At 49.0% G+C, this 27,253-nt stretch overlaps 3 protein-coding genes across 7 annotated transcripts in view; 1 reads left to right on the top strand and 2 right to left on the bottom strand.

The window, feature by feature from the left end:
- The first annotated feature begins 3,656 nt into the window (after positions 1 to 3,656).
- LOC128727316 (importin subunit alpha-7) lies at positions 3,657 to 13,379 on the top strand. The gene is made up of 8 exons (XM_053821211.1): positions 3,657 to 3,701; positions 10,311 to 10,487; positions 10,558 to 10,773; positions 10,843 to 11,063; positions 11,129 to 11,392; positions 11,508 to 11,847; positions 11,925 to 12,084; positions 12,169 to 13,379. The coding sequence occupies exons 1-8, from the start codon at positions 3,657 to 3,659 to the stop codon at positions 12,351 to 12,353; spliced, it is 1,608 nt and encodes a 535-aa protein (XP_053677186.1). The 3' UTR covers positions 12,354 to 13,379.
- LOC128727317 (protein MIX23) lies at positions 8,249 to 9,171 on the bottom strand. The gene is made up of 3 exons (XM_053821212.1): positions 9,041 to 9,171; positions 8,650 to 8,922; positions 8,249 to 8,581 (listed from the first exon to the last, which is right to left on the bottom strand). Exons 1-3 carry the CDS (start codon positions 9,080 to 9,082, stop codon positions 8,474 to 8,476), a joined length of 423 nt encoding a protein of 140 aa, XP_053677187.1. The 5' UTR covers positions 9,083 to 9,171; the 3' UTR covers positions 8,249 to 8,473.
- A 1,834-nt stretch (positions 13,380 to 15,213) lies between the features above and the next one.
- Positions 15,214 to 27,253, bottom strand: part of LOC128726435 (four and a half LIM domains protein 2) — a 44,988-nt gene continuing 32,948 nt past the window's right edge. For 4 of the 5 annotated variants that reach the window (XM_053820244.1, XM_053820245.1, XM_053820247.1 and 1 more), the window contains 3 exons: positions 18,193 to 18,362; positions 17,919 to 18,105; positions 15,214 to 17,838 (listed from right to left, as the gene is read on the bottom strand). In XM_053820244.1, the coding sequence (XP_053676219.1) occupies positions 17,681 to 17,838; positions 17,919 to 18,105; positions 18,193 to 18,362 (515 nt within the window). In that variant the 3' untranslated portion in view covers positions 15,214 to 17,680. Of the gene's footprint in view, positions 17,839 to 17,918; positions 18,106 to 18,192; positions 18,363 to 23,558; positions 23,807 to 27,253 lie in introns of those variants that run through there. The other variant, XM_053820248.1, reaches the window with a different exon arrangement.

Below are 27,253 nucleotides of genomic sequence, written 5' to 3'. Positions count from 1 at the left end.
CGTCCGCTCCTCACATCGCCAGGACGGCCATTTTCGTTGGCCACGGTGTGTTTGTGTGCGGTGCTGTTTGTCCTAAGAATTAGCGCGCCATTCCGATCGCACTAGGCATTCTCGATCGTTAGGGCCTACCAATACTACCGAAACACAGCGCTAGCTTCACCACCTGCTGCTGTTCCACCGCGTTAAGCGGTGGCCTTCCGTATTCTTCTTTTTTTTTTTTTGGTTTGAGAAATAGACAAAACTTAGCTAGATCATCGCTCCACCAGCTGGACAGGGCAGATAGGTTGAAGAGGAAGGCACGAAAGCAAGAAGGCAAGCGAATAGGAGAACAAAAAAAGCCCAAAGAAGTAAAACTATAATGGGGCTTGGAAGAGCATCTCCAACACGCGGTGTGCGTCATTAGGTTGACCACCTATGCTTGCCAGGTTAGGCGTGTAGAGTAGCACCGGAGAAGACAACGCAAGAAGCAACTCGCGAGTAGAAAACACCCTTAAAAGGGAGAGGAAAACGGCGTAGGCTTTTTTTTAGTTGTTGTTGGTGTTGTTGCTCCCATCGTTTCGCTGTTGTTTGTTACTATTTGTTCTAGCTTTCGGTGTGAAGCGAGAGCAGCAGGCAACCACCGGCAAGAAAAACCCAAAAGTGTTGATTTCCACCCCTCCCTTCACCCGCTCTACCCTCGTCCTTTCCCAAAGGAGCGTCGAAACGGTCAAGTGCGCGCCCGCCATATTTGTGCGACGGTGAAGGACGTGCGGAAGAGGCTGAGAGAGGCCAAAGAAGAACAAGCCAAGAAGAAGAAAAAGCCCAAACCAAACTTCGCTTGACCACCACCTCCACCACTCTCCCCCCCCCCCCCCAACCCCCGCATCGAAAGATCACCCCCTGAAAAAAGCGAAGAGGGAGGTGGGCCAAGCGTACATCCTCCATTAGCGCACCGAAGGTGAGTACCAGGGAGGGTTCGGAGGGCATTTGAAGACTCTAAAATTGTACATTAGAAGTGTGGGTGTATGTGGGTGCGTGTGTGAACACGCGAGGGTAGATTTCAAGCACCGGGGGTGGGCCCGAAAATCGACTCCGGCCGTGGATGGGTGTGGAAAGAATCGAAAAGCCACGAGTTTTTTTTTGCCTTCAGGCAAGCCTGTGGCATGAAAGGAAATGCCGATTCGATAAGAGCACTAGTTCCTCCATCGCCGGTACAACGAACGGTCCGTTTATCGACGTGAATCGTTGTCACGCGGAAGTTCCTCAAACACGGGAATCGAACGTTTCGATAATGTCAACAGGCGCGCCAGATAGCAAGAAACCGAACACCGAAGTACCATCGTGTGGGAAATGGCTTTCCATGCACCAACGGGCGGTGGGAAAGAGACGGAAGACTTCTTGCAACCCCCGAAGTAGGCATTGGAATGCCGACAGGGGGGGGAAGAACTGAAGACAAAAAAAAGAAGACAAAATCATGTTGCATCTACGCAACACGCCTCGTCACACGGATTGCTTGGATGGTCTTTTTCATGCGGAGCAACAAAGCGACCCCTTTCATTTCAAAGGCTGCCGTAAATTGAGAGACCCTCACTGGCACACACACACGCATCCACACACACACACCGGTCGCTGAAAGGGGGGCCTAAAATTCGGCTCAAGGATGAAGCAAAAATTGACACTCCATTGGAAAATGGCCACCGATCGATCGATTTTCAGGCCTCCCCCAAGGCCTTTATTGAGCTGTGAGCACCTAATTGGTAATTGTGCGCTAGCTGCAACCGGCAGCGACGCATAATAATCAAAAGCCTCAGCACTTTGGCCTCGATTTTTGAGCCTCGTATTTTTGTGTGTGTGTGGCCAAGTGGACGATGATTGACGAAAAATGATTGGCTTTTTGGCGGTCGAATTTCGGATGCGAGTGGTCACATGGTGATGGAACACGAGGCACTCGGGTTTTGGGGTTTTTTAGTATTCCAATCACCCTGCCGGCTGGAACCGCACCACCTCTGGTTTAACATATTGAACATGCGCTGGATGTCGGTGGCAGGACCAATGAGGGGCACATGCTTTTCGCCGTGCGCCTTTTCCCGTGTCGCCCGATCGAGGGGGCTTGCGTAATGCAAAATATTAACGTGGTATAAAAAAGTGTCCCGGCATCCTTCCTTGCTCACACGGAATGCATAATGCGCCCGTGCGTGCGTGTGTGCGTGCGTGTGTGTGTTTGGTTGAGCTCACCCCGCGCACCCACGTTGGCAGCGTGTCTCGATTACGATTCTCCGGCGGTGATTACGATTCCTCATTGCCGATGCGAGACGGTTCGCCATGCATGTTTTATGAGTCCAAGCGAAACCTGAGCAGTCATGATTTCTGCCCGACGATTCCGACGGTTTCTCCTCCGTTCTGCCGTTTGCCAGGACCTTGGCCAGCTCCGGTGGTATGCGTTTTCTTTTTAAATCCCTCAGAATGGATGCGTCCGGTGTGATGTGCATATGCAAGAACAATGCAGAAAGCGTGGTTTTGGTTCCCCCATCCCGTTGGTGCCATATGCCCGAACCCCGGGGAGGCTTTAGACGCATGAAAAATGAGCCCTTCGTGTCTCGCGAGCCGTACCTTTTGGGGGCTTTTTTTTCACCTGTACTCACGCACCGGTACCCTGCGTGAATGGAATGCGTAAAGAGGCCAAACAGCGGCCAACAGAGGGAAGTGCAACGAAAATAACGACACACATACTCAAAAAAAAAGAAAAAAGAGCAGACGCGCTTCGCTCGTTCCCAGAAAACACAAAAGTGCAACAGGATGTTGGCGGCTGTGCGACCACCGAAGGGATGAACTGGGGGATGAGTTCGAACAAAAAAGACGACAATAACGTGGAGAAAAAGGCAAAGAACGACGCCTTTTCGAACGTCATCGTCGAGGCAGACACCGGCTCCGAGGTTGAAGATAAAAGCCGTCGTTGTCTCTGCTCGGGAGGGTTGAAAAGAAAAAAAAAGGGTTCCGCTTATCCTTTCCGATCCCGTGAGAAGCCACCGGGAAAACCGGGCCACGATCGCAAACAGGAATGCAGGACTTGTTAGTCCAACCCAACGGCAAAAAAAAAACAACACAAACCAGGCAAGACTCCTGAAAGCTCGAGGAAGCTATAATCACGCTCGTTGGGATGAGAAATGACCGAAAATTAACTTCATGCATCGAAGGGCGAACAGTCCGCAGGTACGGTCGATGCTACAAGAGAGAGCTACACCATTTAGACACCGGTGGATCGTAAAAACCTCGGTGCTTCCTTTTTTTTACGATCCATAGCCAAGCAACCGTACCTGCTGCGTATGGTCTAAGGAGTCATTCTGAAGGTACCCGGTACCTGTCCGGTTTCCTGGAATTCGGTCTTCAGTTCACCAACACCCAGCAGGTTTCGCTGTCCTTACTCACGGGAAACACTGGCCGTTACCTGGAGTTGGTGTGCGTGTTTTTGTTGTTGCTTCCAGGACGACTCGGGGTCTTGAACCTGGAGCCTCTTGAAAGGGATTAGGTTTCGACGGGTATTACAGCAAGTGGTAAGGTGTACCGTCTTGCGCCACTAATGGGCTGTGTGAGGAGTGACTTTTTGGGATCAGGTTTTCCCAGGATGCCCCGGGAAGGATCTTCGTCTAGACGTCCGATCGGGTGATTGATTCGTTACCATGAACCAACGCTTTTTTTTTCTCTCTGTAACCGTTGTTCTTTGTGCCACAGCAGCAGCTGCGGCCGATGATGCTCTGGAGGTCGAATAGAGCGTGAGAATCCTGCTCCGAGGACTTCTCGGATTATATACCACAGGCGGTTGATGGAGAAGATTTATGACTTGGTGTGAAATTAGAAATCATATCCGTTGTGCACAATACGGAGGTGTTTGCGGAGTCGATCGAGCCCGAGGACCTGATGGTGCAGATGGTTAGATCATGATCTCCAGAGCTCCGGGGTTACGTGTAAATGTTCAATGAACTTGCGATGACGCCATAACGCAGTGACACCACGGACAGAAACGTCCCCGTCCACTTAAACGCTCAGTACGCAAGGAACTCTTGTGATCTGCATACACAAGCGCACCCGTAGACGGTGATTTGCAGAAACCCAAGCCACGTTCTCGAGCCACTCACCGATTCGTGACACGATCGAGGAGCGTTTCAATCGCCCACGGAAAAGCTGACCAACGCGCACCGAAGAAACAAGGGCCAGCGATGTGTGGGCCTCGCCTTCGCGAAGGACACCACGCTGGTGTGGTTCGTGTTCTCTTTCCATTCTCCGTTCTTCACGGCAATTAAAACCCAGCGCGGGGGCCAGGTGGCCGTAAGAATTCAAGTCCACTCGATCAATCACGCTGTCGCCTCCAGGTGTTCGAGGTCCGAGCGTTATACTGGGCTGGAGACCTCGAACACACTTTTTGCTGGCCCTTTTTCTTAAGAAACCCCACACTACGGGCTTGCTTTATGGGGGTCGTTTGACCCTTTCGAAGCGGGGGGTTTTGCTCATGAATGAGTAGTTAAGGGAGGCTAAGGTAGCTGGTTACGAGACGGATAAAGTACCTTCTTGACTTAGCTTAGCTGCGTATGGGTCATTTATTTACTGCTTTTTTTTTGTGCTATAAAAGCAACGTGTGAATTTGCCACTCGTCATGTATACTGTCCTGAAGATGGCGTGCGCTGTTACCGGGAGGGAGAGCTGATTCATAAAACAAAAAACCCCCACCGGTTCTCGGTTCCATAAGTTCCGTGTAAACGATGACGACAGCCGGTGAATCTTAATTACCACACGGTGCCCGGTTTTCTTGGGATCATCGTCGGACAGTGGATCTTCCTGGTTGCGGTGGGTTGTGAGTCATGAAACGTGCCTCGAATGGAGGTGTCCGAGTTTGGAGTTGTCGTACTTGCGCCCGCGTTTGATCACGATCATTCGTCGATCGTCAACTGCTCGCATAAGGCAAGGACAAGTGCAAGCATACGCGCGTGCCTCTTTCTGAGGGTGTTTTTTTGTTACGGCTTTGCCATTGCCAGGTCCTTCTGGCGGGAATGAGGACAATGTTGCGTGGTGGCGCCATATGACGAATTGGCGGGATTTTCCTCCAGATTGGCTCTGGTGGTTCAGGCTGGCCAATTAAAAAGCAGTCAAGCTTCCCACATCCCAGCAGGTCCGAGGCTGATCACCTCCACGGCACAGTTCCCGTGAGACACCGGTTATGCAGGCAATTACACATTCCTGTTGTGAAAGCACACGTACGGTGGAATTTTGTGGGCTCGGTTTCTTTTTCGTTTTTCTCGCGCCACTAATTTTCGGCAAGTGATTGGATTTTCCGTTGCCCTTTCTGCTCTTTCCCAGCCTGTCTGTCGATCGGTATCTGGGGTGGATTGAAGGGGTGGTTTATTCCCACGCCTTCTCTGGACGAGTGAGTATGAGGTTTTTACGTGTGGTTTCAGGTGTGGTGTGAACTGGCCAAAAACGGGGTGGTGTACCAGTGCCAGTAGTAGAAATCTTTGACCCTCTGGCTGGGCCACGGGATCGCATCGGTCACGCTTTACGCTGTTTCGATTGATTTAGATACGTTTTTTTTCTTTCTCTTGACTGGCTCCAAAATCAATGTGTGCCGATCTGCTGCTATATCACGCAACGTGTGAAGAAAATCGCATTCGGAAAGGAGGGAAAAAACACCATGCCCCCGAACCAGACACACTACCCCTGGCCGCCATATGGTGGGAATGGTTTCGTTCGGTTCCTTCTGAACGGGTAGCGAAAGAATAAAACCAACAAAGAAACCTATTTAACCGATAGGAAATGATCCAGCTGCGATCACACACGGAGGGACACTTTTGTGGGAAATGGATTGACTTTTCGGATGGGGGGACAAGAAAAAACGCGCCTCAATTGAATGGAGCTGTTCGATTTCCGGTCGACGTTCCTTTTACCCACAGAAGGTCACGCTTTCCGAACGTTCAATGGGAGGAATCGATACGCAAAGATCGGTAAGTAAATAGGAGGTAATTGTGAGTGCATGAGCTCGTACGATTTTACCGCCGAATGGAAATGGAAAACCAACAATCGCACAACACCGACACGCGTTAAGATGTGATCTATCGTACCACACAGCCACACGAACGCACACGGAGCGTTCCATCCCGGATGTGTTTCGTTCGGAGGCACATTTGTTATGCCAAGTCGCCACCGTACAAGGAGTAACACGTTTTATTCTCGCTGCGATCGGATCGAAAGTGCATTAGGCAGTCGCATGTTTAATTACAGCCAACCTCGCATACTACTGCGAGTGACAATCTTGCTCTGGTAGCGAAGGGAGGATGCACCGCAACTGAACACAATCACGCGCGCGCGAGAGAGAGAGAGAGAGCGAGAAAATGCAATTGCATCTAGTTTATGAAGATCAGCAACAGGAATATGATTTAATACATTTTTTTCGATCGTTTCAGGTGTGCAAGCGAACCATTTTTACTTGCGGTGTTGCTTTTTGTGCTGTTTGCTTAAAAAAAGGAGGATACGAAGCCAACACCAACGGCCAACGTACGCGAGCACGTGGAGGGCCTGGTTTTTATCAGTTTGACATGCATTTTTATTTTCAACGATTTTGCCGCATCTCGGCAATGTCTTGCTACGGTCGGTCGTAATCAACCGATCACACCGCACTATCGTTCAGGTGTATGGGGTTGCGGGGCTATTGATTAGACAGCACGGCGGTGATAATGTAGGGCGATAAGAGCCACGACGGTGTTCAATATTTATCGGCCGTCTCCCAGCTCTCTCTCCCCCCCGTGTACAGTGCCAGCAATACGGCGGCAGCGGTGTTGGTTGACGAGGCGAACGAGTTTTTCAATGTGTTCCTTTCAGCGGGCGATCTCACACGCAAACCACCATGCTGGCCAGAAGGGGTGGGTTTTGGCAACGTGTCCACTGCACGCTTCCAGCCAGAGACTCCAGGGAGACGGATGCGAAAACCGGTAACACCATTAACACTTGGCGACTAATTCGTACCGTGGCTCGCAGCATGTTCGTCTCGATCGGGTCATCCCCCGAGCGCATTGCGTACGCCAGGGGATGTGTTTTTTTTTCGCGCGAAAATAAGAATTTAACAGTTCTGAAATTCCACTCACTCAACACAATCAGTACGGGAAACGGACCGTACGCCGCTCCTTTTCCCATTCTCTTAGCCCATCCTCTGCCGTCAGCCGGTTAGGGAACCATCTCCTGCGGTTTGTCGATAAATTGAAATGTAAATATTGGCACAAATTGGCTCCAGCAGACCTCACACACCCAGCGACACGAGGGCCCGCGCGTAAGCCGATCGGTAAGTAGTCATCGTGATCGAGAAATTCAAACAACCCGCTCTCAACGCGGCCCATGAGTCGTCGAGAGACAACGTGCAGCCTGCGGATCAGTTGTTTTTGTACCATCGATTCGTCAATGTTCTCTTTGGTTATCTAGCTGTATGAGTGTATTTTAAACGTCATAAAGCTAGCATACCGAAGTTAATAATTGACTGATACTCATCGTTGGAGGCCCACTTCAAACGTTATAGATCGAATTGAGCCCGGAGCGAACAATGCACTGTGAGTTTGCTGTATGCATGTTGCTGTGAAGAAACGATACGAAATAAAAACCGGCAAATGTGTAGACTGGAAAGGTAATGAGCCTGCGAAAGAAAAAAGTTTGATTAAGGATGCAAATAAATATGCAGTGTTTTAAAACATTCTCTGCCATGGTTGTTTTAATCTTTTTTGTAAGAATAGTATCATTGATCATAGATATCCATGATTGGTCCTCTTATTTGTGATAAGTTTCATATTTTAGTATAAGGCGCACATTGAACGTAATTTCACAATATTACATTAATCACATTACTTGGCGCATCCGCCGCTACAACTGCTTAGCGGTCTTAGCCTGGTGCAGGAGAAACTGGAATTGCTCGCAGTTGAATATGGTTTGTCTGTCGATCGATATTATAACACTATTACAATATTTCTGCGCTCCTGATAAATTTAACGTACGATCTAACGATCTACACTAGCAAGTTGCCTTCTTGCGTGCAATATGGTGTGAAAGTGGCATACAATACGGTATGCGTAACTACATTGCGTACAAGTAGAATCCTCACAAGAACGGCTATAAGGAAACACAATCATTCCGATAAGTTGATATTCGGCGAAAAAAATGTACGGACACAATAGAATTTAATAGTTAGAGAACTATCATATTTTACTACAATAAACAACATCATATAACATGTTTCAATGTGTTGAGGTTATCAGTTTGGTCACTTTATCGTCCCCATCGAAATGATTCCCAAGAATAAACTAAAACCAACGGCCGGGTTGGATGATTTCTAAACAATTCCATGAATAAATGCGCTACTGTTTTGTAAATGCCGTTGAGCAACTCGGTTCTGCAACCACGACTGCTATCCACATTACAGTCACGACATTGGTGAAATATGGTCTACTGGTCCATGGGACCACCAGTTTTAAAGAGAATCGAACCGAAAAAATAGCCTACAGCGTTCTCGGAAGGTTTTCTGTGTTCGTTCTCGTATAATATCCTCAACGCTCAGTTCTGCTTGCAGTAATCGTAGCTAAAAAATAAAAAAAATATGTGATTAATTAAGAGATCAACACATAACGGAGCAATTACTGCGCCTACCTTGCGCTGTTCTGTTTTGAATTGTTTGTTCAGAGCAACATCTTCCCTGTTTTCTTCTCGTTTGTCTTTCAAGGTTTTGACCGTATCGGCACAAGAGACAATGCACTTCTTTATCGCCTCCTGTCGGTGGCTGTAGCCAGATTCGAGTTGACCGTGTAACTCACGACACTTTACCTCGGCATCTACTTGACCTTTGAACGATTCCGTCGGGATAGTCGTATTGAGCGCGTAGATGATTTTGTCATCCAGATCGCGCATTTTTTTCAACTGCTCCTGTAAACGCAAACAAGAGAAGCGCCGTGAGGATCGCGATCAATCGAGTAGGAACAAATAAGATTACACAATCTAGGTGAGCAGCAGTGCGGGTGGCCAAACTCTTCTATCATATTACCTGAAACTGCGAGAAATCGGCACATTCATATTTAAAACTCATTTCCTCCGATGAACAGGCAGGTTTGTGCGATATAGGATTAAATGTTTAGTCTATTTTTCGTTAAAAAACCACGAAAATGCAATAATAACAGAAACCAGCGTGCTGAATACATACACTTTCTCTTTCATTTGACAGCCGGCTTGACAGCGTCGAGGACGGGTCCTTAAGGATGCGATCTACTATGGATGGTAGTTCTTTCCATTATTTAATCATATGTTCATTTAATCGTTTTTCTACACAAATCAAAGAAACGAATGAATAAATTGTTTGAACTAAAAATCATGAAACCAAATCAAAATCAACACCAATCGTGCACACGTGCAACATCAATGTGCAACACGTGATCGATTTAAAGTGTCGTTAAAAATGGATGAAAAATGAACAGTTAAGGGCTATTTTTAGAAATGCTGCATGCAGCAGGATGGTGTTACTGGTTCAATTTATGCTAGAAAGCGTTTAAATTATTCGAAAACATTACTAACCGAAGTGATAAAAAACATCAAATGTTGTTTCCTATTGGACCGACCACTATGCTAGCGAGTAGAAATGTCAGGTGCTTATTTGACAGTTTCATTGACAGATTCTGATGAACGTGAAAGTCGTGCTGAAGGTGTAAAATTTTCTGATTTTCCCGACCAATCCCGCAGCAAAAAGTAAGTTTTCTCGGCTTTTATCGCTCGATTTCCGTCCCATTACTGCGCTGCTTTCCGCGTGGCAGATTCTCGGACACTGTACGTAGTCCCAGAAGGGACGTAGGCGAAAACACGAAGACGTAAAAAAGTATGTGGTAGGTGATGGTGCGTAGCCAGTGGTACGGCCGCCGGGAGTGTGTGTGGAAAGGACGAGAAGGGATGAGAAAAAAAGATTTACTAATGTCATTGGCTGCACCGTGTCCGTCCGCCAGTCCCGCACGCGCTAAATATGGGTCTTTGGCGTTAAAAAAAATGCATCTGCAACAGCGAGAATCAGTGTCAGCTGCCCAGGCGTGTGCGCCTCGTGTGTGGAGGCAGTTTTCTCGCGAGCGAATCGAACATCACGAGCAACCGAGCCAAGACGTGTACGGTGTTGATGTGTGTTGTGTCATTCACGACAGCCCTTCGTCACTTTAAATCAATACCCCACCACTGGGCAAACTGATAGGAGCGTTTTCATTTCGCCAACTTGCGAATGTGTTTCGCCTTTGACGTAATTTTTGTGTGCCCTTTTGCTACAACTGTTTCGCCCACAGATGTCTAACCCAGCGCATCGGCATCGGTATAAAAATGTTGGCCTGGACTCCAAAGAAATGCGGCGCCGGCGCGAGGAGGAAGGAATTCAGCTGCGAAAGCAAAAACGCGAACAACAGCTGATCAAGAGACGTAACGTCAACGTGGCCGAAGAGCTCGATCAGGATGCGATACTAACGGTAATGCAGGGTTTGAAAAGGCCTTCCAAAAAAAAAGTATATGATCTGATCGTTTCCTTTACATCCACAGGACGAAACGCAGACAACGGAGAGTAGGTCACTCATCCAACCAGCCGTCCTCGAGGCTTTGTACAGTGAAGTTGTCGCGGAGCAGCTGGTAGCCACACAGAAGTTCCGTCGGTTGCTCTCCAAAGAGCCCAATCCGCCGATCGATATGGTGATCGAGCAGAATATCGTTCCGCGGTTGGTGCAATTCTTGGAAAATTCTCTCAACTCCACGCTACAGGTAACGCTACAGGCCTCCAGCTACCGGTAGCGTTCGCATACACCTAACGGTTCTATTCTTTACTCTCAGTTCGAGGCAGCATGGGCGCTTACAAACATTGCTTCCGGTACGTCAGAGCAAACGAGCGTGGTGATAGCGGCCGGTGCGGTGCCAATATTCGTGAATCTTATGAAAAGCCCCCACGAGGACGTGCAGGAACAGGCGATATGGGCACTGGGGAACATTGCCGGCGATTCACCAGACTGTCGGGATTGCGTGCTGGACCACGACGTGCTGGAACCGTTACTATAGTACGTAGCATCGATCGATCCCTATTTTCCCGGTCGTAATGTACGTGTATCTCTTTCCTTTCCAGCGTGCTGAGTACCTCACACCGGTTAACGCTGTCCCGTAATGCGGTGTGGGCCTTGTCGAACCTGTGCCGAGGCAAGAATCCCCCGCCTGATTTCTCGAAAGTAGAGAAATGCCTTCCCATCCTCTCCCAGCTTATGTTCCACAGCGATGTGGAGGTGTTGGGTGATGCCGTCTGGGCGGTCAGCTATCTGTCCGACGGTTCAAACGACAACATTCAGGCCGTCATCGATGCCGGTTGCTGTCGACGCTTGATCGAACTGCTATCGTACGTATCCTTAACGGGCTAATCCTTTCGTAGGGTATTTGGAACATTTTTACCGTAAACAGAGAATCCGTCTGAAGCTCTAACACTGTATCTCTCCGTTTTCCCCGGTCGTTAGACACAACAACAGCAACGTGGTGTCGGCGGCGTTGCGTGCCGTGGGCAACATCGTCACCGGAAACGACATCCAGACCCAGTTGATCCTGAACTGCAATGCCTTACCCTCGATTCTGCAGCTGCTCAGCTCACCCAAAGAGGCGGTGCGCAAGGAGGCCTGTTGGACCATCTCGAACGTCGCAGCCGGCAATCGCCACCAGATCCAGGCGGCCATCGACGCCAACATCTTCCCGAGCATCATCGAGCTGCTGCAGAAGGCCGATTTCAAGACCCGGAAAGAAGCCGCCTGGGCCATCACGAATGCAACGAGTGGGGGCACGGTCGCGCAGATTAAGTACCTGGTACGTACGGTCGGCAAAGAAGCAGCGGAAAAACTTGGAGATACCAACGCTAAGGTGGGGGGGTTTCCGTTTTGCAGGTGGAAGCCGGTTGTATACCACCGATGTGCGAGCTGCTGACCGTAATGGACCCGAAGATAGTTACCGTGGCAATGAACGGGCTCGAGAACATACTGAAGATGGGCGAGGAGCAGCGAACCAAACCTAACCCGTACTCTGTCATGATCGAGGAATGCTACGGTAAGGATGTCACACCCGACCGGTAGGAAGATGTCCTTTACTCACCCCTTCTCTCTTCTCTTTCCCCATACACGGGGACGGCAGGTCTTGACAAGCTGGAGTTCCTTCAATCGCACCAGAACAATGATATTTACGAGAAGGCATTTAGCATCATCCAAAAGTACTTTAGCAACGATGACGAGGATCTGGCCGTGGCACCGAGCACGGACAGCAATCAGTTCCAATTCAACGCTGACCAGTCGGTGCCGATGGATGGTTTTCAGTTTTAATGTCTCTCGTTTCCTCGCTTTCCCTCCCTTCGTTTCCTCAACTCCTTGTGGCTCGCTTCTCCACCCAGCTCTCACTCTCACTGTGTTTCGGAATCGGTTCGTATCGTGAAGAGCAAATCACGAAAGTAGGGCGCGTCCTGGTGCATCTAGTCGATGATGCGGCCAGCGTTGTTTCGAGAGGGTGTCGGAAAAGAGGAAAAAAGTTTGCGTGTGTGTGGGGGTGGAGAAGCTCGTAATACAACCGTTTATAAATATATTCCTGTAAAGTAAAGTTTATGTTGCACACACAGACACACCAACATACACATACACGTGACACACCTAAGCTAGAGAGAGAGAGAGAGAGAGAGAACGAGAGTAAGAGAATCAAAACGCGCTATAATGATTGTGAACCCAGCGAGGGAAGCGTGTGCGCGTTGATACGAAAAATGCTTATCTAATTTATTGTCTCCCCGAAAGCGCCTTCCCTGCTCTTCCTTTTGTAGAACCTGCGCTTGCTGGCAGACTTTTTCGTAATGGGCGACGAGCAAAAGCATAAATCCGGGATGCATAATTACGCCACCACACACGTACACCCGAACACGTGTACACTAGCGCTAACAACGGTTAGGGCGTTAAGGAGCGGATAAGGACGACTATGGGAATCTGTATTTCCCATATAGATATAAACGTGATTATACATATTTTAACACACCCCTGCTCTCCCGATTTTCCAAATCCCCCAGCCCAACCTTTCTAACAACGCCCAGCTCTGCTTGGGCTGCTGTTGCTACGGAACTGCACTAACACGCCGGCACATGGGAGTCCTTTCCTTGGCCACTATTTCTCGAAACTGGCATCAACTCGCTTGTCGATCGGCGACCGGTATCGGGGAGGGTTATCCCCCAGTGATGTTTAGGGGGCACAGCCACGGGGAACGAGTCAGAAACGTTGCCCGGTGGGCCATCCGACTTTCGGCGCATGGCGGAGAATCTTACAAGAAAATAACAAAAAAAAAAGCAACCAAACCTAAATTAACAATAAAATATTCACCATTTATCTCTTGGAGCTCCGTTGGAGGTTTCATTTTATTCGTTTCCCGTGCGAGTAAAGTGTTAGGCGTACATATGGGGCAGACGTTAGGAAGTAGTATGGTAGTTGTACTTTATACGATTAAGCTTACATTCAATAAGGACACCGCCCAAATCCGGCGAAGGTTGTCAAGTAAGGTTCAAAAGGAAAGGTCTACCGCAAACGGATGCATCTATACGTGGATGTTTCACTTGTCCTCTTCCGGGAAAGCCGGTGGACATAGCGTGTCCTTGCAGTTTTTCAACTCGATTACCGGCTGCCCGACGACCTGCCCCAGGAGTTGTGCGTACACGCGCTTCTTCGCCACAACGTGCTTCCGCAAGCGGTTCTGTTCGGCCGTCTCCTTGTGTTCCTTCTCGAGCAAAGTCTGAAGAGCCAGATACTTGGCCCGGGACAGTCTGGACGACCGCGCTTTCCGTTCTAGCGCTGTGCATTGCTCCGACGTAAGTTCAGTTTTTCTATACCATCTGCGGACCATATTCTCGTCGTAGCACATCTCCACCTCTATATCCTTGACCGATACCGCGGACATACACTGAGGACGTTGTATCAGTTGCGACTTGTTAAATCGCACGCGTTCGGGAGCCGAGCTCGAGGACTTGGACGACAAACGTATCAACGACACGCTGGAAGGATGTTCCGAGGATTCCTGCAGGATCTGACTCGCGGCGATGCTGGCAGCTTCAGACGACAAAGGTTCGGCGACCGGTACTGTGGGGATCGTTGAGTGTGTCGCAGCTGTTGCAGTTCCTACTTGTCCTTGCAGCTGTTGCAGCCGTTTGTGCAGCATGTGTGTCTGCAGCTGCTGTAAATCGCTGCTGTTCGTTGGCGGTTGTTCTGGCCGCGTTTGGTAGTTGGCTAAGAACGTTTGCAGGCTTTTGTCCATGCTGGAGTCGCACAAGGACATACGGTGATGTCTGACGTTGTTGAGACGCTTCCGGCGTGTATAGAAACGTAAATTGTATTGGTTTTTCTACAGCTCGCTTGCTCCCAGGAGCAGTCGTGATACCTTCGAGAATAAATATTTAAAAACATAATTAAGTGTTAAATAAATTACTTAGAAAGAAATCTTGAGTATCTTTGGCACAAGCCGCTATCACTAACTGCATTTCCGTAAGTATATGGTTTGTGCAACTATTAAAATGTCGAATTAAAATGAGTTTTTACCCGAATTAAAAGGACTTCTGGAGCGATTTTAAGGACTTAGATGATTCCTTCGCGTTGTATAACCCTAAACAACGTTTTGTAGAATGCTTTCACTTTATTTTAATGCACTTACATACCGTGCAACTCCACGAAAAACCGGCATACGCGTAAATGCAGCTGACACGTTCACCGGTCGTTTCACGCGAATCGCCTGTCTCAAAAAAAGCCTTTCGACGCGAAAATTTTTGGAGCAAAAATCGAGTCCCAGATTTGACATTAGTAACAGGAGAACATGCTACCAGGAGGTTGCCGCCTGGTAGCGCCCGGAGCCATACCGTCGTCTCTCTCGCACTAGTGAGCAGCCTTGACAGACCACGTGGACCACCCGAATGCGCGTGCGAAAGCGGGAAGGCAATAGCCGATCGGCATGTTGGTGCGAGGAGGAAAACAAACGCCATACAAACCGACTGGAGTGGAAAAGAGACAAATCTAGCACCGAGAGATTCAACCAATCACGTTTCTTTCCTCACCACGTGGTGATGTTTTGATCAGTTCGGATCAGACTGTCGTAGCAACAACACCCACGACCCCCAGCGGAGGCGCACGATCCGCCGTAAAAAAAACAAACAAACAAATACAAACACATCTGCTAACTGCACACAAGGTTTTGTTTTATTTCATTTGCGCTACAATGGTACAGTATTGCAGTAATTGCAAACACTGCGCTGAAACGCCACGTTCACTGCAGGTGTCTCTCAGTGCGCGTGCATCCTGTCGGCATTACATTTGGCCCCCGTTCTTCATTCCTGAAGCGAACGTGCGTTTCATTTACATCATTACATTACACAATAATTGGATGAGGGGGCTTGTGTTCGTTTACCCTAAGCGCAACGGCCACTATGCATGCCATTTACAGTTGCATCCGATGCACAGTTTTTGCATCTCGCATCTCAATATACAGAAAGGCCACAGGTTTTGTTTTATTTTCCTTTTTTTTTCTTCCCTCCTTATCATCCATCTCTTAATGACTGCTCGCAGAAGTAGTAGCAATAGTAGTAACAGTGGTAGTAATAGTAGAAATCGTTTAGAAAGCGATGAACAAGGAGTAAAAAGTACGCTTCTCTGTGTGGTTTTGGTCGTTTGTGAGATGATCGTGCACTTAAGCAGTGTAATGCAATGTAATAAATCATCTCGGATAGTAAATAGCGTGCTAAACGCATCAGCGAAAAGACCAGCCCCACAGTGGCATAAATATCCTTTCCATGCGTGTTTTGTGTACATATACATACATATATATATATTTAAATATTTTTCTTTTTTTATTAGACTTAGCATTAAACTCCTACCTTTAAATGGTTAACAAACGAATAGCTGGGAAGGATTTTAAGTTCTACTGTTATCAAAGCCCTCCCGAGTTTCGCCATCACGGCGAAATGGGGGTTCAAGGAGCAAGAGAGATAAAGAGTAAGGATGTGGGATATTATGTTGCGAACTTCTGCAGTATGTATGTGTGTGTGTGTTGGGGTGCGTGTACGTGTGCTGTGGTTGTTTCGTTTAATGGTTTCTTTATTACGATTTTATTGCGATTCTTTCGATTGCGCACCGTCGTGTGTATGTGCATATGATGTTTTCCACGGATTTTCCACGAACCCGGTGGTTCATGTGGTGTAACGAATAAATAATTTAAAAGGACGCCAATGTTGCCGCAAACGATATGCTGCTGTTCTGAACCAAAAACTCCATTCCGCATTCGCCAATCGTTTTGTGGGCTCCACACCGGGCCATTGTCGGGTGAGTGTGTACGTGGGTGCGTGCGAATAATGGCCGCCCAATTCCTTGCGTGCATGTCCCATTTCACGAATGGGCTGCTCCTTCAGCTGTCCTCCATGGGTCTCATTTTCTCCACGCTCCACGCAAGCGACAATTCGTGCAACGCCTTCCGCCTTTCGTTGTGTCCTATCAAATTTACAAAACTATCCTGCTGGGATCTCTCGCAAGCGCACCTCGCGGAGCCTCGCGTTCGTTTGTTCGTTGTTTTTTTATGTTTAATTTTTCTTACACTCTTTGCCCATTTTCAGTCCCTACTAATTTAGGCTAAGCGACAAAAGGGAACTCAACGCGGAAGTAACAAACACCGAATGGCGGGTGAGAGAATGCGGAAGTTTCCGACAGTGGGAGGAGTGGGATGCTGGAAGTGGTGGGGAGCAGGTTCATACTCTAAAATTATGTCCCAGAAAGCGGTAACATTCGGTCGAAAGTAGCACTTGCCACGAAATGACTAATGGCCCCGTCAACCGGGCAGGCTTGCGCGTGTCTACACGTGAGCGTTTCGTTTGAACACCTCCACAAACGGCCGCCACGTGTTCCAGTTTCTGCTTCCTTGCTTCGTGTAAGGTTATTATATCCGATAGTAAAAAGGCATCTTCAGTGAATATAGGCCGTTCGCTACGCTATGCTGTCCATCCTTCTATCCTCCTAATTTCATTCGTTTTCCACGTGTGACTCGCACATCTCACACTTCTCTCCCTCGTCTTCTTTTTGTTCATTCTCTTGCCATTCTCGCAATTTCTGGGTTTCGTTCTAACTACGTCGGTATCTTACTACGCTCGGCAAGCTTCATTACATGCTTAAACAAAAAAAAAAACAAGACTCCAAAGCCATTGAGGACGGGAAAGCAGCTCGCGCCCTGGGCAAACAAGGAACACTGGCCGAAATGAAACAATAAGAAGGCACACGCAAGGCCCGCACTGGTGGCACATTTAACAATCGGCAGCCACAACGAACTAGCCAGGATGCTCTACGATCCTTTCCTACGATAGGCAAAAAACGAGTGAGAGAGAAAGTGGCGCACGCGAAAACTAGGAGGTAAAACTTGCAATAAGAGGGAATAGATATAAATAATTTAAACGCGATCGATGACGCAATGGGATGACGATGATGATGATGATGCTGCTGCATGAAGGATCCGTTCGCTCGAAAGGGACACTTGTATGGATCGCTCGGGTTCCCTCTCGGTCTGTAGCGTCGTAATCCTAACGAACTCCAGTGTCGCTATGTCAGGGATGGTAATCGGCGACCTGGGCCGCGGAGTCTGGATACCGTCGTGGCCCTTACATCAGCTTCTGCTTGGCACACTCCGGGCAAATGACATCCTGTTCATCGGTGATGAAACCGCGCCCAACCAGCGACGTCTTGCACATGGCGCAGATGAAGCAATCGTTATGCCAGTGGCGATCCTCGAACGAGATGAAACGCGTACCGCCAATGCCTGCAAAGGGAATGAAGAATACACATTAGCATCCTTGAACAGCCCGATTCTCGGACCCTCGGTCCTATGCTTCTACTCACCGGTGATGGGCTTGGTACAGGAGGTGCATCTCTTCGCGAACAGCTCACCAAAGCACTCGGCACAGTAGGGCTTCTCGTCACGGCTCGTGAAACGCTGCCCGGCCAGGGACACCTGGCAGTGCGTGCACGTGAAACACTCACGATGCCACGGTTCGTTCTTGTACGTTACGCCACCGCTCGTGATGATCTGACGGATGCAAAATAGCAGTTAGTGGGAAAGTCTTCAGCTTTCTAAAATAGGACCCCGAGATGTAGGACGAACCCGGTTACTCACCTTCTTGCACTTGATGCACCGAGTGGCGTACTTCTCCTCGTAGCAACCAGCGCAGTAGATCTCCTGCTCGCGAGGAATAAACGACTTCGTACCGATGGCGGTCTTGCACACGCAGCAGCAGAAGCACTTCTCGTGCCACTGTCTGGTTTTGTATTCCATCTTCTTCGTGCCTGCAAGTGGACGGAGAAAACGACAAGGAATTAGCATCATCCGACAGGCGCATTGCTCAAATTTGAGGCTGCAGCACAAAGAATATTTTGCCGTTTTGTTTCTGCACACCGTCGCATGTTGGAGACATTGAAATGAACGATTCCCTTCGAACGGTGCGGGATCCCCGCATTTTTACAACTTTGTCGCTCAATTTCTAGCATCGTAAAATAAATCCCACGTCACGTTGTGCAAATAAATACTCCAACTTCAAGACGCGCTCAAACGCACACAAACACACACACCCACGAGCGACGAAGTTGACCTTCGCGATGTTGGCACAGGGCCCACCCTATCGGCACGTGCTGCCATCATCCAGCAAGCTTTACAGGCATTCGATCAACATCGGCTCATCATCAATCGGACCTTCTCGATTCGCAATACCAATAATTGCCCACCACTTGGGCTTATCTGTGCTCGACGGGGCGCCTCCATTAGTGCTTGAGCGTCAATGTTTTCCTGCCAGAGATTGTCTACGCTTTTCCAGCTACCCCTTAAAATCACCCCCACGATCACGCCAGGTCGAAAGGTCACGATAGGAATGCATCCCAATCGAGCCAACGGTCCCAGAATGGGAACGGTTCTCCGACAGCCTGCGAAATTACGACCAATGGACGGCTGATTATGATTCACGGTTCTTCATTCGATGCCGCCCGTAAAAGGAGCTAAATGCTTCCGTGCCCCACGGGTGTGATCGGCCATCTTCTTCGCATCACGAGGACCAATAAATAGTGCTACGCCACCGCCGGAAGCTTCGTTCGAGTGATCGAGTTGACGTTTGTGCTATGTCTCTCTCTCTCGTTCGGGTCCGTTGCCAGGCAATTCGCACTCTGTTTTTGGCGTAAATCGTCAGGCAGGAGGGCTTGAGGTTTAGTCGTTCAGTGGACGTGGGTGTTTCGTTGGGGGTTACCGGAACAGACGGATTCAGATGCTGTGCGTTGTAGGACTCTGGTACAAGAACGAGTGCGCCCCCATGTCCATTTGTGTCGGTCGCTGGCGTGTGTTGGCTGCTGGAAAAGTGACAACCAGTGCCTTTTACGGCCGAGAGTAACCCCGGTGGCGTCCTCCAGCGATAGGGAAAGAGACACAGAGAGACAGACAGAGAGAGAGAGAGAGTGAGCTGGCAAATAGCGCAGCAATAATCGATGCGTGTGGGTGGGAGAATGCCAGCGCATGTCGCTTCCAGAACCGGTATGATATGTCGCCCGTTTTCGTCCTTGCTGTGGCCACGCGCGATCGCCACCTAAGGCCATCCGGTGGAAACCACAGGGCAAGGGCGATCTGGTTAACGTGTGCCCTCGCTCGTTCCGAGGGAAGATGGAATCTTTCCGTCATAATTATGGGTCAATAAATTATTGCTCCGGCTGACAGAGTGATCGGTGGTGCGTTGGAGAGCAAATTCCCCGGAGGCAGAACAAATTTTAATCTTAAACGCACTTGTTTTTCTCCCCGAGATGCATGCACAATGGCATCGATTGATGGGTTGAGAGGCCATAAATGAATTCATTTGAATCATCGGCCAAGTTGTTATGTAAGTTTAAAACTAAATAAAATCAATAACTAATGTGAAACTCGCGCAAACTAATCGCCTTTGGATGCTCTCGTAATATTTTAAGAGCAAAAATAATGACATACAAAATATAAAATGAGTTAAAAAAGTAATTAGTTCAACCTTTCCGAAAGCCCTCCCCAATATCCCTTCAATCGATGTTGGTAAAACGGGCCTCCCTTCGCCCATTACACCTTGAATTCGATGTATATTTTTATCGCCTTGTTGCCATTGCTCGCAGGCAAGATTAATTAGGTCTATTGCATATTTAATCGATCAATCCAGCCCCGGCTTGCGGCACGGAAAAATAAGGCGAAACGGAACACAGAAGGCGTGTAGGTGAGATTGTCGCCAGTTTAAGCGTTGATTTATTCGTTCACCCATCCATCAAAGCTCCAAACGAGCGATGTGTGTACACAGATTTTTTTTAATCTCTATCGCGTGGATGTTAAACAAGATGTTCACCGACAGGTCTTTGGCTTTGCCATTAAAATTCGCACCACAGGAAGTACGAGAGAGTCAACGAAGGAGCAAGGCAAGGCCCCAACACAGCACTTAAATCAAGTTGTTAAACGTAAGCCGTTAAAAAATTCTTTCACATTCACGCCTGGTGAATATGTGTGTACTGAGAAAAGACAGCTATAAATTAAGGTCGGAAGAAGAAAAAAAAGGCGAACTATACGATCTCCTCATGTAGGAGGAGGAAGCTGACCACACGCTAACCGTGTCTCGAAACCCGGCGTCCTGTGAACGGATAAATAAATGTACGGCTTCACACAAAACTGGCATAACGCCAGCAAAAGAAAGAAACAAAAACCACACACATCTAGGCTCGTACCACGCCTCGCAAGCGTCCGGCGAAAAATAAAAGCAGTATCATAATATGGCCTTTTGTGTAAACATTTAAACGACACCTGGAATATGCGAAACGATAAACAAATGCCATACGATCGGGGAGAAAATCGTTAAACATTTACCGAAGCGCGAAGGCGCCGTGGGCCGTTGGAAAATGAATTGTTACAGCGACGCAGCACAACGCTTCCTGTTCCTGGGGCGATTGGGGAGGTTGGCGCGAATATGTAGGCGCCAAATTAGCATTCGAGCTTTCGAGCAGCGATAGTGATAAATGTGCATCCATTAGATCCATCCGTGGGTGCACCACCACCACCCATTACATTCCATTCTAATGAGTGATTTCGAATGAAAATAGTATAATTTCCAGCACACAAACCGACTCGACCTCGCTGCCATCGCCAGGATCGTCGGTTGAGGTGGTGCTTTACAAATTGGGATCATTCGATCGGATACCGCATAAAAGCGGCTGTCCATAAAATATGTATATTATTGGCCCGACCACACCGACGCGTCGGCTCGTCTGATTCAACGTGCTGAACAAACATTAACGCCCAATATTCTTTTGTCGCTATTTTTTCGTTTCGATCAGTTCCTTCAAGTGCCGCCCGTGCAGTTGTGAAGTGTTGGGATTTGGCAGACAAATTTTAGGTATTCTTTTTCACCATGCCGGTAGAGAAGGCGTGGGGGTCGCTATTTTGCCAGCGCTTAACCGAGGGACGATGATCGTGGGCTATTTTTCTTCTCGATTTAGATAAAGTTGTTTATAATAAAACGGCAAAATGGCACCAAATGCGTCAGCGTGACAGCATCGATGGTGGGGATTTGCCTGGGAAGATCTTTTAGCTGTAGCTGGCTTCGATCTAGAAAAAAAGTCGAAAGCCGCCATCGATAGGAAATTTACTCTATCGCTGATTCCAACATCAACATTGTGGTGGGGTTGGTTCGATGCTGATTGATTGCACAAATATTATCCAAACACACCAGCAAATCGGTGGTGCATGATTTGCAGGATTCGCCATTTGTTTACACACCGTTTCAATTGACCTCCGGCTTCATCAATTCCCAAAGTTGATGGCAACAACAAACAGCACAAACTGCGCGAGAGCGGGCAAAAAAAAAGCAGCAATCACAACTTTCCTATTTGCATTCCAATTTGTTTCGTTAATCAATTTCGTTTCTTGTCTGACCTACACCGGAGCCGAGTCGGTGGCCATAAATATTAATCTTCCCAAGCATGCAAGCAAAACCGACCGCATGCAGGCCTGCTCCCACACGGTCCACGGAAAAAAAGTGCTCGCCTTCTGGTTGAGCCAGCAGGAATGGTGGCAACATTCGCCCCGTTGCAATGCATCGATCGCGATCGAGGGTCTTTTGCCGCCCACGCTCATCTTTCGCGGAGGACATTAGAGGCGCTTTTTTGCTACCTTTTCTGGGTTTAGACCGACCGCCGAATAATGCCAAGATTAACCTGCCACGAGACGAAGGAGAGATCGGCGCAGCCGGTCCGAAATCGAGTTTACCTCGAAGCGATACGAAGATTACACATTTATGGTGCGGCTTGTTTCGTTTTGTGCCAAGCTGTTCGAAGGTCCCGCAAAAAACCAATCCGCCAAGTGTTTGCATAAATTTTGCTGCCGTTCGACGGGGCAAATGTGTCGTCAAGCGTGGCTAGAAGAAGCTGCAGAGAGAGCTGCGTTCGTACAAATGCGTTCATTTAGAATATGGAATAGGAAGTAGCGCGAACACTTGAACCCATCGGTTCAACCCAAGTGCACTCGAGATTGCATTGTACCGCAGAAAGTGAAAAGCTGATCGCGAATGCTGATGAGGTCATGAGACAAACGGGGGCATTGTTTGTTCAAGTTGATGACGATGCCGTGCAGTATTTCACACGTACAATCGGCAATATGTTGCCGTCTAAGTTGTTCCATTTAGATCACCCTATCGAAGGCTTTTTGAAGCCGGGTTTCAGCCATCGAGAAAGCCCTCTAGTAATGGACTTCATTTCGCTTCAGGATTAGTAACCGTCTCATTTATATATAATATTAAATATTCCTACAATGATTTTGCGGTCCAGCTTCGCTAAAGAGTTGCGTCTGAAAGGCTGTACCGCAGCACCACCCACAACCCACCATCTCGACAAATCGCATCAATAAAAGAGCCATTTGCATTAACGGTCGCAGTCTAGCAGCCCTTCGAGTTCACCCCTTTGGGAGCCATTGGGGGAATGGGGCTTGGAAATAAAGAACGCACTTCAAATCGAAGCTCGTTGCGATGTCCGCGGAGAAAAGCACCCGAGCTCAAACCAGCCGCAGTGGCGTCCTCACCGACCCACCCGACGACGTCAAATGCCTTAATGGCGACATTAACCCTGACTATCGATCAAACGACCCCGTGGGCAGGGGACCCTTGGGACAGCCCAACCGGTGGCATTACCGGTGGCTGCCCACAGGGCTGAAAACGAAAGCCCTCCAACATGTTTGCGCTTTTTTCGCACCTTCGCACCCCATGTTCATCGGCGGTGTGTCTGCCTCGAGCGAACCTTTGCGGCGCAATTATCGCACGTTTGCTAATTCAACCTAAATGGGTGGTCATCGAGCGGCAAGTCGGCAAACTTGTCGACCATTCGCGGCCCTTAGATGGTGCTGCTGGACGAACGGTAACGGAAGCGTAACGCCGCGTAGGCTCGCCCTTTGGCTCTAATCATCGTGTCGCTAATTTCCATTTCCATCCACTACAGCCCGACGGTGTGTACCTGGCGTCGTGTCACGGCAGTCACCAACGCGGCAGTCCATGCCGAGGTGACAGCGGAACTTTTCCTGCTCCTTAGCCGCCGTCGCGCCCGGCAGGAACATGCTCAGGATCGCGATGTCCTCGTTGTTATCCTTGGCGCGCTTGATCCGCTCGCCACCGATCGTTTTCGTCTTCAGCCGCAGCCGGGAGTCGAAGTCGGACGACAGGATATCCATGGCCATTGCCGTTTTTTGTTTCGTTTTTGCCGTGTGATAGAGTGCGGAAAAAAAAACACCGAATCCCGGACTCCTAACCCTACTTCACTTAACGCACACCGGAAGGAGAAGAGTTGCTCAAACTTGACGTCAAAGCTTCAAAGGTTCACTAAATCGAACGAATGGTGAGTCGATTTTGGGCACTAGCTTTGTGGTATGGGGGGAAAACAAAAACCACGATCACTATATACGAGAGAGAGAGGACGTTCCGCGTCACGCACTTCGATTTCCAGCACAATCGCGTTCGCAATAAAACCACTATTCTAGCTGCTCGGGCTGCGTGTGCGCTCGGGCCAACCGTTCATTCATAACTGAAGTCAAGCCTCGAACCGGCACCGGGGGTAGTAGTACTTATTGCGTGCGTAGCCCCCAACGGAACGAGTGGGAAGTTGGTGTGGACAGTGGGGAGTGAGGGGTGATGTGGAAGCGAGAAGTGGCATCCACTTCCAGCCGGAGTAGTGGCTTGCTGCGGTTACGATTTCCTTTACAAGGGGTGGTTCTTTTGTCTTCTCGTCCACCCGTGGCCGATGGTTGTCGTCATCTCGAGGGAGAGTGTGAGAGAGAAAGAGAGAGAGAGAGAGAGAGAGAACGAGAGGTGATGTCCAACCGAGTCACCATCTCAGGGAACCTCACCCAGGGTGAACACTTGTGAAGCATTCCACACGAGTGTTCAAGTCATCCGTCATCCAGCAGCAGCAGCAGCAGCACTTGGCATTGAGTCACAATTTTACAAATTTATTTCCCTCCCGGTCTGGGTTTTTGTGTTCGGGGTTTCATGGGGGGGGGAGGGTGGTTGCTTTCCACCCCCATTCGAGACGGGGAGGGTAAGTTCTCGGTCGGATGAAACCGATCGCAAGAGAAAAGACTTCCAACCAGCAGTTGCGTGTCGTAGCGCGCTCCAGCCAGCTTGAAAAGCGACACACAACAGGGTGACTTAAATTGATTTTGGCATGCAAACATTCTATTGCCTCGCGTGACACGAACTTTCCCGCGAACTAAGCGCTGGCCGCAATTTCCAGCGGTGGCGCTCGGGAAACACTTTGTTTTCCCTTACGGTAGGTCCTGTGTGCTAGGTTTCCAGATGGCGCTTGGCCGACGGAAAAAAAAGGCGGCATAAATCGGGAAGCAGCAGTCAGTTGGAATCGACCCTGGCGCCAATAATACTGCGCACCTTCCGTTGGGTGGGAACCTCCATAAACGGGGCTGGTAGTTTTGCGTTCCAGGGAGAGTCAAGAGGGTTTACTTGCACGAGCCGCCCTTATCGACACCCCGGAGACTGTTGAGTCGGTGATTTCGCCTTGTCTGGGTGGGTCGGAAGTTGTGCAAGTGTGGGAAGAAGGAACCATCGACGACAAACAACAACAAACTCACTGGGGGAGGGGGAGAATCGCTCAAAGTGAACCACTTTTGCTGGGTAGATTAGCGTGGTCTCACGTAGGAAACGATAATAAAACTATACCACCCTGCGAGGCGACGATTCCTGATGAGTTTCGACACCGTCCTCCGAGAGTATTTGGTTGAGGAAGGCTCTGTCGAAATGATGTGACGCAGTTTAAACACTCTCCAAGGTGAGGATGGAAACAAATACCCGTTTGTGGTGAAACTACAGCCGCTTAGATCCCATTTAAACATCATTCAACTCGCGAAAAGAAGCTCCAAACTCGGAAGTTAAGCTCGCATTGGAATGCAATTTATCAACCCTTGATTGCCTGCCAGAGATGGTGGTAAGCGACAATTGGTGCCGGAGGAATTCATCGCCCTGGATCGCGCCTGCTAACGGTTGATGAGAGTCCGTCCGATCGTGGGATGCTGAGAAAAGCTAAAACTCAACGCGATCGAGTAACAAAACGCGACTCCTCTCGCTAGCCCACGTGTAACCTCCTAACAACCTCCCCTTGGTGACTGTGTGTGTGTGTGTGTGTGTGTTGTCCGTTAACTGCTGCAAAAGGTCTTTGTTTTGCTGACCTTAGGCACGTCGACGATTTGGAATCGGATCCCGAATCATCAAGCCCATCGCTGAAGGTGTCATACTCCACGGCATGGCGAGTTACGACCGTTCGCTTAATTCCTACGGCATTGTCTGCCCTCCCACACGTGGCAGCGCACTAAAAGCGCGCCAAGGGCTGCGAAAAGGGGCGCGACAATCGACGAGACCTCGAAAAGGTCTGCATTAATCAGACCCCCATGCGGTGCGCGCACGTGGCACCGTGGGTTCGAGCTGATTTTCGATGGATGCGATCGGAACGGAAAAAAACCTCCCCAAGCGTGTTTATTTCCTCCAATTCCACCCAATTAATGTGTACTCGGATCGCCGCCGTAGGCTATCAGATCGGTGAGCCAATAATTGGCCATGTTTAACCAGCGGTCGGTTTCCGTTTCGACTTTGTTTTTTTTTTTTTGCGCTATTCTCCTTCAAGCGTGCACTAAAAGCTCCATGTATTTGATGACCAACAAGCCGGCTAATTACTGTAAAATAAAAACACCCATTTTATGTGTTTTTGTATAATCTTCTTCCTTTCGTGGTTTGTTAGGAAGAACCGACCGAACTATCGGAGCTAGATGGCGGAGTTTTGTTTTGGCACAAGAAAAACGTAAAACAAAAACGCAAAAACCAAACTGTCGCGAAAGCTCCGTCAGTCGTTCGTCTTCCCTCGTGCAACATCCATGGAAGTGCACACATTTTACGACCATTTTGCCATTTTTTATGACTTCGAACAGCAAACCCGGCCAGAAAGAAACCAAACACAGCGCACGGTCGCGATCCCCGCCTAAAGCGAAAGAAAATAAATCCTCAAACCCGCGCTCGTCTCCGTTTTGGCCTTCGACGGCGGTGTATTTGGAAGGCGAACGAGCGGACGAAAATATGGACAGGTTCGAGCTCATGCTGATTGAACAATCGGACAATATTTCGTTCCGCCAAGGCTCTCGCTTTGTTCCGTGCTACGGAAGGATGGGGGAGCGCCATTTTGCAAACAGACAAAGTGCATCGGGCCAATTGTGATGCAAATGTCCCGACCCGAGAAGGGCGAAGATGCAACCAACCGAAAGAAGGTGAGTGAAGCGTGTAAAGGAGGCGGCTTAGATCCATCCATACACCCCACACTGGTTCGCCCATCATCCCCACATCGCCCAAGGGTTATTGCTCTGCGTGGCAGGTCGATGATGGATGAACCGATGGTGATGCGTGCTTCATAGCAGCTTTCCAAAGGGCTCGCATCTCGCGGATTTCTAACGCACTCATTACCATCCGCCCGGTGAGCGATGAGCCGGCAATTCGCTGAGAAAAATGCCATTCACTTCGTTCGCTAATGATTCATACACGCCTCTCTCTGGTTCTCGCTTCCGGTTTCATCTTACGAAGACGTGACAACTCGATGGCGGATTCTAGCATAAAACAAACATCACCCAAACAAAGCCAACCCTTCGAGACCCACGCGCAAGG

Source organism: Anopheles nili, chromosome 3, assembly GCF_943737925.1.
Source record: "Anopheles nili chromosome 3, idAnoNiliSN_F5_01, whole genome shotgun sequence".
Lineage (NCBI taxonomy): Eukaryota > Metazoa > Arthropoda > Insecta > Diptera > Culicidae > Anopheles > Anopheles nili.
Note: the sequence above shows the minus strand (reverse complement) of the source record. Positions and strands in the feature narration are given on the sequence as shown.